This window comes from Peromyscus leucopus, chromosome 5 (assembly GCF_004664715.2).
Source record: "Peromyscus leucopus breed LL Stock chromosome 5, UCI_PerLeu_2.1, whole genome shotgun sequence".
Taxonomy (NCBI): domain Eukaryota; kingdom Metazoa; phylum Chordata; class Mammalia; order Rodentia; family Cricetidae; genus Peromyscus; species Peromyscus leucopus.
The window spans coordinates 32,560,887-32,576,009 of NC_051067.1; the positions used below are offsets into that span (position 1 = coordinate 32,560,887).

The 15,123-nt window shown below is 40.9% G+C and overlaps 1 protein-coding gene across 4 annotated transcripts in view; it reads left to right on the forward strand.

The window, feature by feature from the left end:
- Nucleotides 1-15,123, forward strand: part of Exoc2 (exocyst complex component 2) — a 177,499-nt gene that overhangs the window by 38,049 nt on the left and 124,327 nt on the right. For 3 of the 4 annotated variants that reach the window (XM_028881075.1, XM_037205846.1, XM_028881104.1), the window contains exons 3-5: nt 1,561-1,737; nt 4,892-5,018; nt 14,681-14,794. In XM_028881075.1, coding sequence (XP_028736908.1) covers nt 1,561-1,737; nt 4,892-5,018; nt 14,681-14,794 — 418 coding nt within the window. The remainder of the gene's footprint in view (nt 1-1,560; nt 1,738-4,891; nt 5,019-14,680; nt 14,795-15,123) is intronic. The other variant, XM_028881095.2, reaches the window with a different exon arrangement.

The following is a 15,123-nucleotide window of genomic DNA, read 5'->3' on the forward strand; positions in this document are numbered from 1 at the left end:
ACTCACAGAGATCCACCTGGCTCTGCCTCCTGAGTGCTGGGATTAAAGGCGTGCGCCACCACCGCCCGGCTGGATATTACTTTCATAACCTTGCTGATTTAGTTTTTGCTCTGTCTCATCTGTTGCCAGGAAACCATTTTTATAAAAGAGCAAACACAACTTGTTAAATAATTTCCATGTTTTTAACTGAGATGACACCTATATTAGTCAAGTTACTTTTTAAAACCTGAGGCTAAACCAGGAATGGTGGTGTGCTCATTTGAGTCCGGCACTTGGGAGTCAGAGGAGGCAGCTCTCCATGAGAGTGAGCCCAGCCTGTCAGCATGGAGTTCCAGGCCAGGCAGCACAACATAGTGAGACCCTATCTCACTGAACAGTGTCAACAAAAAACTCCAGTGCTCTCCTAACAATAAAAAATGATGCTATTATATTTGGTGAGATAGATTCGTTAGTTTTTTGTAAGTAAGCAAAAAATGGGCTTAAGAAATAAAGAAAGATCACATGATCTATTTTCATCTATGATATTGAGGATAATATCTAAATTTAGAATCTGTATCTAAATTATGTGCTGATTATTAATCTTTGGAGTAAAATGCAGATTAGATACTAAATCAAAGGAACCTTGAAAGCAGGTATGAGCAGATGCATAACCTTGTTCTTGAGTAATTGATGCCCCCTGTCTCTTCCTTGATATCTTTCATAGTTACTCATACCAAGTGCATCTGAACTCTCTCCTCAGTTTGAATTACAGAGTTGTTACCTGGCAGGATAGTTATCTTACGAATGTGCTTTACAATGCTTTGTTTCTACACCATGCTCTGGCATTTAGAGTTGAGTCATTCTCTCTCAGACAGCCTGGCTGGGCATTGCTTTCAGTTGCTTCTTGTCAGGGCATGGAGATGGGCCTGAGTTGGGGTGCTGGTTTACTGGGAAGCTGAAGAATGAAAGGCTAGGATAGTGACAGTTTCGTTAGAAAAACACTAAAGCAGATAAACTACCACTGAGCAGCTGTTGTGGAGGTGTAAGATCTGAGTAATCCAGTGGTGACCTAGAGTGCGTCTCTGAGTCACTGTGTTCTAGTCCATGCATGAAATACATTCAATACCCAGTTCAGTCCACTCAATAAGACTGTGTGTAGCTGAACACTGGAAGAAGCACATACAGATTCTTTTTAGAACATGACTAAGTTTAGAATCCTTTAGGAAATGGTTGCTAAATGTCTCCGTGTATTTTATCACCCTGTGTCAGTAACTTCAACTTGTAATGGTAGCAGTGCTTTCTGGAAACCATTTAAGTCTTAGAGTCGAAGTAATGTGAGTGCCTGGACTTAGCTGGAATCCTTGCTTATTCTAATTCTGCTGACAGTGTAATGCAGTCTAGCAGAAGTCTTAGATGTCAGAAAGAAAACCAGGGAGATGAAGTGGAGTAGTGGTGAATCAACAAACCGCTGTGTCTGTCAGGTATGACTGTCGCCCCACTGCCTGTGTCTCTTGGAACAGGAAATGTGGGCTTTTTTGTTTGTTTGTTTTTAATTGTTCGTATACATGCTTTTACTTTCAGGCTTGACAATTTGTGGACATAATTGCCTCCTCACGGCAGAATGGATGTCTGCAAGTAAAATTGTGTGTCGAGTGGGGCAAGCCAAAAATGACAAAGGAGACATTATTGTCACAACCAAGTCAGGGGGCAAAGGAACCTCAACAGTATCTTTTAAGCTACTCAAACCTGAAAAAATAGGTAAGACTCATAGTGACTTTATCCTAAAGAAAGAATATTGGCTGTCAGGTGTTAAAACCGGTAGAATTTGTAAAACACACAACTGTCTTGTCTCATTAGATGTAGTCTGTTCATTTTGATGATGCCAGGATGCGTCTCAGAGTTTGCATTACCTTTTTGGTTCATGACTTTTTTCCTTTCTCATGATAGAGCCTTGTGGACTGGCTCTGAACTCACTGTGCACCATTCTTTGAAAGGCGGTTTACTAAGTTGCCTGTCAGTATAAAGATGACAGTTGTAAAGAAATGTCTTACAACTGATAAAAATCTGTCCTCTTGGCAGTTTGGAATACTAGTTTTGGCTTCTTAATCTTGAGCATATGACATTGTTTTAACACTGTTATACGGTTAAGATTCAGAGTGCTATAGCTTCTACTTTGGCCAAATCTGTGGCAGTCTTATCTATAACATATTCCCCCTTTTTTTATGTTTTGTGTCCTTCCAAGGCCAGATGAAATGTAGCCTTCTAGCTTTCTGTGCTCTTCTTTGTCCCCTTGAAGTTATGTATGCTTCCTCTTTTCTTGTGTACTTACCTCCTGCTACCTTGCAGCACTTAAGATTTGGGTTTGATTGACCTTGATGTCCTCCCTATGCTAATTCCCTGCTGGGTTTCCACCCTCCTGAATGCTTAAGGGAAGTTCCTTGTCTGTGTATCCTGCATATTGGGCATTAACAGCTTAGATGCAAGATTGTAAAACATCAGTATTGAACTTCTGCCCTCCGGGGTTCTCCCATTGTGCTGTAAGCCTGTATTTAAGACCTCCTCCTTCCTTCAATAAACAACATTCAGCATTAAAAAAAAAAAAAAAAAAAAAAGAGGCGGGATGGAGAGATGGCTCAGAGGTTAAGAACACTGGCTGTTGTTCCAGAGGTCCTGAGTTCAAATCCCAGCATCCACATGGTGGCTCACAGCCATCTGTAATGAGATCTGTCTCCCTCTTCTGGCCTGCAGGGATACATGGAAACAGAACACTGTATACATAATAAGTAAATAAATCTTTAAAAAAAAAAAAAAAAAAAAGACCCCGAGAGAGAGCCACATAGGCCAAGCTCTTCTCTCCCCTTTTGGGCTTGGATGGTGCAGACTGGCTCACGTGGCAAGAACAGGACCTCAGCCTTCCAGAACCCTGTGGTGATTCACCTATTCTGTTTAGTGAATTATCTTTTCTGATTTATATCCTAATAAATTCCTTATAACTCTTAAAAAGAAAATTGGCACAAAGAGAGTGTCATTAACATAAAAAAAAGATTTGGGTTTGAGGAACCAAACTTCAGATTCTAAACCTAGGCTCTTAACACCAATGGCTGTTTAGCGCCAATGTCTGTTTTCTGTGAATAAATGAAGAATGGTAACATCTACCTCATGGGATTAGATAAGTTAGAGCATAAATGTAAAGTGTGTAGCACTTTAAAGAACAAATTAGTAATTTTAAAATTATTCCCATGGATACTTTATCTCTCAATAAAATATTGTTAAATTCCTCATTGTGATCCTGTAAGGTCTTGCATAAATAAATAGAAAATTTTTGTGTACTGTAAGAACAGCAGTCCTGATTAAATTCAGGCGGTGATCTCAGTATAGTGAAAAATGAGGTTTTCTTATCTATCTCAGCTCATAGAGCTTTCCTAAAGTGCTGTCCTCCACAAATACTTATATAGACCTTTGAAGTAACAATGTAAGGAATAGAGGAAAGCTAAAATTTGAATTAGTATATGATTTCTATATGTATATATAGAAATATAACACCATATAAATATGTATATATTTTTCACATCTTCAGAAAGTGAACTCTGAAATCAAAGCATGGACCTGTTTTACAGCTTTCTGGAGGAAGTGTATACCTTTTTAGAAAAGTCATATTTTATAATATTTGTTTATATAGCACATGAAGAAATTTTGGTGAAAGTACAATTGTCTTCTGAACACTCAGCCCAGGGTATTTAGAATGGCTCACAGAAGATGCAATGCAATGCAGATTGAATGACAGAGCCCCAGTGTGTTGGACTTCTGTACAGAGCCCTTGTTAATGTCTACTATGGCTGCCGGAGTGCTCTGTTTGTACAGTCCTGTTGCCTGGTGTTCAGACAACCTTCTTCTGGGAAGCCTCAGCCTCTGCTACTCCCGGTGCGGCCGCAGGGCACACTTGCTCCTGCTCTGTTGCAGCCCAGAGTCCCTAGAGTGGTAATGGGCATGTGCTGTACTGACTAGGGCAGTTCAGAGCTTGGTCCTTGGAGTTTGTGTCTTGTTTGCAGGTCTGTACCCAGTCAGCTTGCCCTGAATAATCTAGCTATTTCCATTATGGAAGCCATGCATTCTTTAACCATTTTAATTGTTCATTTGATATTTTGTTGAACTTATCAAATCAGCCTAAACTAGGGAAAAATGCTTTTTTTTTTTTTTTTTTTTTTTTTAAATATCATGTAGGACTTTTCTAGCCTTCTGAATAATGAAGAGAATGAGAAATAACAAAGACTTTTTTTGGCATAATTATTCATGTAAACGATGTTAAAAACATGTGCATTTCACCTGTAGTAAAATGACTTTAGATTGTGGAAGTCAGGAAATAGATTGTGGAAGTCAGGAAAAGAACCTCAGTATTAAATACAAGTCATACATGTGACTGCTTCTCCTTAGTCATGTTCAAGAAGCTTTCTATGGAGTTAATGCTTAGCTTGAATGTTTGAGTCTTGAGATTTCTCAGCCATTTTTTCCCCAAAAGTTGACAGAGTTCGGAGTATTTTCTTGAATAAAGAGTTATTATAAATCATATCATTGTATCTTATGTTTTACTTTTCAAATGTTATTATCAACTTAATCATGAATACTTAACAGTGTACAAATAATTTTATGTGTTATTGGGAAAACATTTTTTTTTTTTTCAGAATGCTTTGTGAGTGGCTTAAAATCATCTTTGTTGAATAATGTATAGTGACACCAAGAGATGTTACTTTTGCCATTCTGTAGATTCTCAGTATTTTTTACAAAGCCACTGAGCATGAAAAGAATTTGAGCTATAGTGCCCTTAAATCTCTTAAAAAAATAAAGCAGTGTGGTAAGATGTAAAGGTGCCTGGATGGTCCTTATCTTATTGAGTGCATATTCCTAACTTTCACAGGCATTTTAGATCAGTCTGCAGTGTGGGTGGATGAAATGAATTATTATGATATGCGGACTGACAGGAATAAAGGGATTCCTCCCTTGTCTCTCCGTCCTGCGAATCCACTTGGCATTGAAATTGAAAAGTGAGTACCGTCTGGCTCTTTCATTTCCAGCTTCTAAGTGTTGTATGTTCTTGCAGTGGAGGGAGTCACATTCAGGGATGTCCTGGAGAGCACAGGTGAAGGCAAGTCAGCCAAATGGATTGTCTACTGTTATTATTTATTTTGATTATTAACTATTATTTTTGTAATATTTTTTACGCTTGATGAGTTTTGCCTCAATGTTTTCACTAGATGAAATTTTTGACAAAATTACTTTGGTTTTTTGCGGGGAGTTTACATTTTGTGATTAAAAATATGTTTTGAAATTTTAATAGCTACTAGCTTTTGGTTTGGAGTTTTGGTTGTAGGGCCCTTACATGCTAGGCAACTGTTGTACTATGGAGCTTCCCTGGTTTGTAACACACTCTTAATTAATGATATGAGCATTAGTACATTTTAATATGTTTAGATGATATTTAAAATCAACAGCATTATAATCTATTCATTTGCTTTACTTTCTTAGAAATATTTTAGAATAATTTGGTCCAAAGTGATCTTTTGTGTTTAATGAGTCCTGTCTAAATTCTTATATAACCCAGATTATTTAATTTTATTTGTCACAATTGTGCCAGTTGAGTGATACCTTGTTTTACAAGTGAATTTAAAGTTTGGTTTTCATGATCCCAAGTATGGTCACTGCCTTAGTTAGTGTTTCTATAGCTGTGAAGAGATGCCATGGCCACAGCAACACTTATAAAGGAAAACATTTAATTGGGGTGGCTTGTTTACAATTTCAGAGGTTCAGTCCATTATCATTATGGCGGGGAACATGGCAGCATGCAGGCAGATGTGGTGCTGGAGGAGTAGCTAAAAGTCCTACATCTTTCAGGCAATAGGAAATCTCCTGACAGTCACACTGAGCAAAACTTAAGCAAAAGAGACCGCAAAGCCTACCCCCACAGTGACACACTTCCTCCAACAAGGCCTATCTATCCCAACAAGCCCACTCTTCCTAATAGTGCCACTCCCTATGAACTTATGGGATCAACCACATTCAGAGTACCACAGCTACCTTTATCCATATATCTTAAGCAAGTCATCTAACATATTAATTTTATCTCATCTATTTTCTGGCCTTAGTGATTCTTTTTACAGAATTCCACGATGAGTGTTACCTTATGAATAGTTATGGAAGGTAGCAAGTTCTGTTAGTCCCTTAACCATATCTGTGTTTTTGGTTTTCTAAGAATGAGGAACATTTTTACTAATCTTTAAATACTGAACCTTCATGCCTACACTTGAAGATCATTAATGCTTTTGAGGGAAAAGTGCATTTTTACTGCTGTAGTATGCTCAAGGGGATGTGGGTGTGGGGTGTGGGGTGTGTTTTGGTCCAGAATTGTTTATTGAAAAGCCCTGACATTTAGCAGCTTTTAGTGAGCTTGGGATGTCTAGGTAGCATATTTAAACCATGGGACATTCTAGAACTATTTCAAGGGTTTCAGTATCCTGTAAATTAAGATTGAGACAGTTCCAACTAGCAGGGTAAGGGGCTGCCAAGCGTGGATAAATAAGCTTGCCATTGACAGAAAACCCATGAGTACTGTGGGATGTGTTTCTCTATACTGTGAATATGTGTTGCTATGACTGGTTAATAAAGAAGCTGCTCTGGCCTATGGTGAGTCATGTTATAGCCAGGCAGGAAATTCAGGAGAGAGACAGGAAGAGGAAGGGCAGAGTTGGGAGTCACCAGCCAGACACAGAGGAAGCAAGATATCAAGGCAGAACTGAGAAAAGGCACCAAGCCACATGGATCAACATAGATAAGAATTAGGGGTTAATTTAAGTGTAAGAGCTAGTCAGTAATAAGCCTGAGCTAATGGCTGAGCAGTTATAATTAATATAAGCTTATGAGTGATTATTTTATTAGCGGGCCATGGGACTGTAGGAGCCTGGTGGGACTGGAGAAAACTTCCAGCTACACATGAGGGGCTGGGAGAAAGTTAGCCCTTCATGAGCCTGCTGTGAGGGAGGAATCATTCTGACTGATCATCCTTTGCCTGGAGGACTGCTCACGGATGAAGGAGATTGAGGGGATGCATGTGCTGTGTAGGAGTCAGACAGACCAGCTGTATTAGTAAGAGCTTCTGTTGCTGTGATTAATACCATGAGCAAAAGCAACTAGGGAGGGAAGGGTTTATTTCATCTTACAACTCTCAGGTCACAGTCCATCACTGGGAGAAGTCAGGACAGGAACCTCGAAGCAGGAACTGATGTCAAGGCCACAGAGGAATGCTGCATACTGGCCTGCTCCCTTGTTTGCCCAGCCTATTTTCTTACAGCACCCAGCACCTCCAGCTGTTGTGTGACAGAATTTTTCCTGGGAAGATACAACACCCATGTCTACTCACCCCAGATAGGAATTTCATGACAGACCAAAGTATGGATACCACCAAAGTCCACTTGGTGAACTAATGAGTTTTATTGGGGTTACTTACAGGAGCAGAAATGACTCAAAGACAGATGTATTACTAAGGCCCACTTCAGACTGGGTGACAGCTCACACAACTGGGAACCTGGAGCACACTGCACAGCCTGCAGCTAGCTCAACAGGCTGGAGAATGTCCTTTCTACGTGCCTCAGTTGGTCTAAACCTCTTGCAGGATGGTTTCTGCTCCTTCCAGGCAGCTGCTCTGGTCTCAGAGTCTTCTTTGCAGCTTTTCTCCTCTGAGAGTCTTCTTTGCTGCTCAGCATCTCTTTGTCTGAGAGGGACTCTCAGCTTTTACTGCTTACTCTGGCTCATAGGTGCCTAGTGAATCTGGTCAGTTTCAGGGATTTCCTGAAGCTATTTTTCATTGTTTACTTTCCTGCTTAAGGAGTTTTCCTGAGGGTAGAATGTTTTAATATTGGAGGAAACTGTTATACAACACTAGCCCAGGGTGGTACACCCACAACAGGCTGGGCCCTCCCACCTCAGTCACTAAGTAAGAAAATGCACTCTAAGCGTGCCTACAGGCCTGTCTTCTGGAGAATTTTCTCATTTGAGAGCCCCCTGTTCTCTAGCTCGTCGTGTCAGGTTGACATAAAACCGACCAACACAACAGCCATGCTAGGGTTTGGCCTGATACTCGTTGTCCTAGTTGCTGCCCTCGTTTTCATTTTGGTGGGTGTCTTTTCTCTAGTTGTGCTTGCTGTCTTGTCCTCCTCTTACCTTTTGACATTGCTGCTGCCAGCCGCAGAGCAGCTGGGTGTGCACCATGTCTAGTGGCATTTGTAAAGTCATGAAGGCAGGCAGAAAAATGGCATGAGGAACGGCTCAGCTCGCTCCAGCATTTCTTTACCTTTCTCTGAAGAGGTCATGTTGTGTGACTTGGAACCAAACCTCCTGGCTTTTAATTAGGCATCCAGGGCTTACTACTGATCGCTTAAGCCCAGGCCTTCCCTCAGGCTGGTGTGAGGCTGTGCATGAGGACAGGTAGGCACTGCAGCCGTGGTGGGTTGTGTGCTTATTATTGCCGTGATACTTCGCTTCTCCCTGACTCAGGACAAACATCTTTAAATAAATTGTAGTTTCGTTCTATTGCTATGATAAAATACCCTGACTAAAAGCAGCTTAGGGGAGAAAGAGTTTATTTATTTGACTTAAAATTCCAGGTTATAATGTATTATTGTGGGGAAGTCAAGGCAGGAACTGAAAACATCATGAAGGGTTTTAGTAGGCTCAAGCATGGCAAACATGGATCTGGCAGTCCTTCCCCCACCCCCATTCCCTCTTCCTTATTAAACTGTTAGATTACATTCCTAAAGCTAACCACCAAGGTCTGTTCCCTTATTTGGACACTTTCTTATTCCACACTCATTCCTGAGGCTGACCACCAAGGTCCAGGTTTCAAAGTCTTGACTCCAGCAATCAAGAGCCCCCTTTGGCTACCCTAATTAACATGCCCCATCAAAACAATTCAACCCATCCTAACGTGGGAACCCCTTTTTCTCTTTATAAACTGCCATTTGCCTATGGGACGTGCCTGCTCTACTTTATCCAGAGGCCGTCTTTTTTCCCTCCAGGGCAGATATCACTTTACCCTCTTCTCCCTTGACCCTTTTCTTCTTTCTCTTGTCTCCCATCCCCTGTCTTTGCCCCTGCATGGCAAATAAATCTCTTTTGTGCTGAGAACTTGGTCTTGGTGTATCCTGCGCCAACTCTGGTCCTTTTACATTATATCCACAGTCATGTACAAAGTAAGAGTGCTTGTTGCTCAGTACTCAGCTAGTTCACTCTTAAGCAGTCCAGGGCCCAACTCATGACATGGCACTGCCCACATTCAAGGTAATTCTTCCCACCTCCATTAACAGTCAAGACAATCCCCCATAGACAAGCCTTCCAAGGTGATTCTAGGATGTGGCAAGTTGACATTTAAAACTATCACAAGTAAGTTTATACAGTAATAAATTGTTAAAATTAAAAATAGATACTATTTATTCAAATAAGTTTCCTCCCCTTCCCCTCCTTCCCTATTGCTCCCTCCTTCCCACCTAAGAAAACTCCATGGATTTTACTGAATTCTGTTCCTTGAGGATTTGTTTCTCCTTTTGGTGTGCTGGAGGTAGAAATAAGCATGAGCTCTATACTGAGTCCTACCCTGGCCCAGGTAGAAAAAGAGTAAGGGGAAGGAGAGGCAGAATGTCAAACACTAGTCTGAGGCTGTTTTCCTAGCCCACTTAATAGTGTTTAGTAAAACCCTTTGTCCCTGTGGAGAGTGATGTGGCATTCGGATTAGAATCCTTACTGCCTTTGCTTTTACTATGTTGTGTATGTTTCTTAAGTCATTTAAGAATTTTAAACCATTAAGTGAGGAACATGGGGATTGTACTGTTATTTGCTAGTGGAAAAGTAGTAATTAACACGGTCTGAAGAAGTATAAATGCATAGTATAAAATAATCAGCTGTGGTCCTAGTGACTCCTCAGACTAGTGGGAGGCGGCCTTTGGAAGATGAGTCAGTGCCTGGTAATGGCCTGTGAATGTTAGAGGTTCGCTGTAGCCACGTAGGTGTGTACAGTGGAAGGGTGAGGAGCCCTGTGGTGCTGTGCCTGCTTTCTTTGACTATGAAAAAGCAAGTGAGAATAACATAATATAGGCTCCTTGTTGCTTTTGGTATGAGTCAGGTTTTAATATATTTTATTGGTGGACCCAGCATGCATGCCGTCATCTTTCAGCCCACAAGTTTTTAACAACTGGCATTTATTGGTGTCTTTGACTGTTAAAGTCCTTCATGTTCCTAAATTTTTAACTAATGTTTTTGCACACATGGTGCCAAGGTACTTATAAAAATGTTACTAATTGCTCTGAAAAGGTAACTTCACTTTGACCGAGACTAAGCTTTGCTTGTAAAAGGTCTGTATTTCTGATTTACTGTGCTGGTTGTCACAAATATATATGTTCTTGCCTGGTTCCAGTTATAATGGATACAAACTATTCAAGCTGTAAAATAAGATAAAAATAGGCTCCTAGTAAGTGAAAGTCTTCACTAGATTTTGTTTCTTGAAAGTCCTGTTCGCCCAAGGAGAATGTTTATCAAGAAAGTCTTGGCAGTGGTGCTTGTATGAAGTGAAGGCAGAGAAATGGAGTGTGGCTCCTGTTTTCAATCACCTCCCCTTTTTTGAGTGAGCCATTACTGGGGAATGGTGTCTAGAGCATTCAGTTGATGCATACGTACTATCTGTTTTATTTCTACATGGCTTTTGGGCAGTGTACATCTGGCTCTCTTCTTATTGGGTCAGATTTCCAACAGAAAGAAATAGTGACCAGTTTCCCCAGGTCATTTAGAAAGCTGCCTTTACAAAAAAGACAGGGTGACAGCAGAGTCACTCCTAGGAAGATCATACAAGTGTCTCAAATTTACTTTTTAGAACTTTGTAGAAGTAGATTTGTGGGCTATAGTATAGAGCCTAAGTACAGAAACTATACCAGATAAAATAAAACTTTTCCTATAATATTTAATGTAACATTGTAAATTATGTTGTTGAAACTTAACGCCGAGAGAAATGAGTGTAGCACATACCTTCAAAGAGCAGCATCAGGCCATTAGCTGTCAGCAGCCCTCCTGCCCTCCATTGCCACATCAAGGAAAGCGTGCAAGCCCACAGTGTGTTCTGTAGTATGTGTTTTATGAACATTCCTGTTATGTATCTGTCTACTTGGTCAGATGTCTGGGGCTGACCCTTTTTAAGATGAATTCTGAGTTTACACTGCCATCTAATGGAAACAGTTTTAGGGGCAGCAAGAGTCGCTAGTGACTAAACTGCTTTGATTCCTTCATGAAAATACCTTGCGAATTTTCATGGTGCCTCCCAGTCTCTCCTTCCCAGCTAGTGGGGGAAAGTGCAGATGGGGGAAAAGTCTGAATACTCATCTTGCTCTCTCTCTCACAGGCTTCTTGAGCTGTCCCTTAACTTGGAAGGCTCACCTCCTAACATCCTGTTACTCTGGACAAACGTGTAACTGTGTGCCCCATTGGCTAGCCTAACATAGTGTTCCTTCCTTCCTTTTGCTGTGAGGAGCATCAGGGGCATTTTAAGTCTTCATAGGTCTTTAGCAGAGCTTTTATATAAGCTCTAAGCCTGGATCTTTATTCAGCAGAGGTACCAAGCGAAATGACTAACGACATGTAACCTCTAAGTGTGCTTATTCCTCTGCCAAAATGAGAATCTTTAATTTACTTGCTACACTGGGGGTAAAGCACAATGGTACTTAAGAAAATAATCTTGAAAATATAAAAAACTAGATATAAAGAAGAAAATTTAACAGCTACAAACATTTTTGAGCAGCTTTCCAGAATTACCATCCACTTTACTCCTCAAAATATTGCCAAGAGTAAGCTGTTGTGATCCTCAGGAGCAAAGGGAATCTGGAGAGGTTTGCTGCTTTCCCAAGCTGTGCACACAGGTGGAGGGATCTTGGGGCCTTCTGGGTACCTGGGTACCTGATCCCTACCTGTCCACTGTGAGTTCTGGTGTAAGTCAGCTGCATTTTCACATTTTCTAGATATACATGTAAAAGATCAGTGTATTTTAGCTTATTTTTTTAGAATATTAAATCAAAATGCTTTCAGCTATATGTAACAAAATGCCACCTCATTTGTTTTAAACAAAAAGGACATTTCTGTCCTCGTAATCTATAAAATTCAAAGGTGACACTCTTAGTCACATCACTAAGGTTTGCAGAACTCAAGTTTGCTCTTCTGATAAACCAGTTTCCTTCATAATTATAAAATGTTTTTTCACAATCCTTGGTTTTGAAACTTGGCATAATGATGTTCAGGGGCAGAAAACTGGCTTAGTGTCTATTTCTTCTGAGTCCTCTTTAAAATTAAAGGCCTTCTCCAGAAAGACTCCCATCAGTCTTTCTCAGACGTCACTGATCTGAGCAGGGCCATAGAATAAAGGGTAAGAGGAGAGCGACACATGCTTGGCTTGCAGAAGTTATTGTTTCCAGTGCAGATGCTAGTGCTTACATTCGTGGTGTCTCCTAGGAGTGGTACCCCCATACGTGAATGTAAGAAGGAAGGGAATGAATCTAAAGGCCATGGGTGTGGGTCCCGAAAGCCACCTTCAGGGAACATGTGAAATTGTACACATGGCTCAAATAGGGTTCAGTACCCAGTGGGCAGAGTACAGGCCTCCTATGGCAGTAACTAAGGAGGGCTCAAGATATCACATATTCCTCTCCTTCCATCCTGCCTTAGCCCAGAACCTGGGTTTTTAGAGCAAAATTATTGGGTCCTGTACCCAGCAGGTAGCCTTGGCTACCAACCCTTGTAGTTAACCCTTTGAAAATAATAGCATCAGAAGCCCCAAGAATGGCACATGTGGCTGTTGTAAAGAAAGTGGAGTGCCACTCTCCCTTAGAAAAGCCCACATCACACTCTGTCGGGTGCGCTATACTCTTCTTGGTCCCTCTCCTCTCTCAACCATGTGTCAGTCTGTGTTGAAGATGTCTTTTAAGAAACCCATCTCTGCTTCATAGTAGCTCATCCTGAAATTCTTTTCTGTGTTGAAGGCCAGGATCCAGTTTACCCGAGTTAAGGTCTTTAAAAATGTAAGGGAACATCTCAGGCTGCTGCAGGTGGCTGTGTCTCAGTTCCTGTTGCCTCTGATATGACCACATTAGGAGGGACAGATAAAGGGTTCCAATGATCTCAAATCCATTTTCAGGTTACTGGCATGAGCTCGAGGTTTCAAAAGAGGCAGGATTGGGGTAAGGGACAATAGATGTATATGATTAGCCCTGGCCAAGGTGTGCTCTAAATGGTTACTGTTTCAGTTTAGATTATGCCAGGTTGTTGGAAGAAGTTCTTATCTGGTGAGTGGGTCAATCTGCTTCCTAGAAGGTGATTGCTTTTGCTCCAGGATGCAGCTTAGCTGTCATGGACAACAGTACTTGTCTGGGGGTGATTTCCTAGGTAACCCCAGATTTAGGGTAACGATTTCTCTGTCTTCAGTTACCTTGTTGGCCTAAGTAACAAGTCAGGACAAAACCAGTTCTTTCTCTCTGTGTGTCTGTTTTTTGTTTGTTTGTTTGTTTGTTCTGTTTTTTTGAGATGAGGATTTCTCTGTGTGTCCTGGAACTTGCTCTGTAGACCTGGCTCAGAGATCCGTCTGCCTCTGCCTTCTGATTGCTGGGATTGCTGGATGATGTCTGGCCTGCAAAACCAGTTTCTAAATGCCCGTTAAAGCCTACAATGTGATATAGTAGCTAACAGGAAAGGTAGTCTGTCACCATCTACTCACCCTATAACAGTGAGCCTTTCAAGTGTTGATCATGGCTGGGAGAAGGAGGCAAAAGATGAAGCATTGGTCACGGTGAGGCTCCTTAGTGTATGTGTGTGTGTGTGTGTGTGTGTGTGTGTGTGTGTGCGCGCGCGCGTGTGCGCGCACGCACTGTATATGTAATACTCAGATACTAAGACTCTGGACATAAATGTAGAAACGCTGGAACTGTCTATGTTTTCTTTTAGCATAGGAGTAGTTCTCATTGAATAAAATGTAAATATCTATAAAGTGATGTCCTGTTTATACCTTATAATTTGGCTTGGGAAGTTTATCAGGCTGGGGAAGCATTTTTGATAAAGGGTTCTGCAAATAAGAAAAAAAAATACACACAAGCGTGATGTGTACCAGAGAATATAATCTGTTTGAGGCTCTGACACTTCTAGTGTGAGAACTAGAGTTGCAGAAATGAATCTTAAGAGATAAGCAGATTCAGTACAGGGAAACCCTTGAGTGTGGAGCTGAGAACTTGACTTCATCAGGAGAACAGGGAGGTGAGTCAGCAGCAAAGCTTGCCAATTTGCATGACTAGGGACAGGGTCCCGTCACAGTAGATACAGTGTGGACTTTTCCTGGGGAGCAACAAATGTCTCTTCTCCTTCGATAGGAAAATGACAGGGCAGTGTTCCCCTCAGATAGGACAATGACAGGTTAAAGAAATGATTCCATCTGCACTGGTTAATTTTAAATGTCAGCTTGCCACAACACTGTTTACATGGTAGGAAATCAGCTGTAATATAGAAAGTATATTCCATACTGCGTTCAAATATGTTCTTGATAGCTTATTGTATATAAACATTTTAGTTTATTGCGTAGTACTTGGTGATGCTAGTATCAGTATCAGTTGTAATGAATTTTAACTCTTTTTCTCTCTAGAAGTAAACTTCCTCAGAAGGAATTAGAAGTGCTGTTCCATGGCATGAGTGCTGATTTTACAAGTGAGAATTTTTCAGCTGCCTGGTATCTCATAGAGAATCACTCCACCACCAGGTTAGTGGACTTCAGACCCTGAACTCTGAGGGGCTTCAGACAGTGGGCTTGTGCAATAACTGTCTTAAGTCTGGCTTTGCAGATGGTAACAGAGCTATAGGTTTGTGAATTCTTTGGCTCTGGTGAGTTCCTGACAGTTTCAGTTTATCTGTTTCCTTGTTTGTAAAATGTCATTCTTAGATTTTTATTCCTCACCCCACCGTTTGATGTTTCAATAAAATGGTATGGTCTTATTTGTTGCTTTATTACAAATGTTAAGCTAGCATACATGATAGCAGGTTTCATCATGCTGTTTCACACATGTATCTCATGTGCTTTGTCTCTTGCTT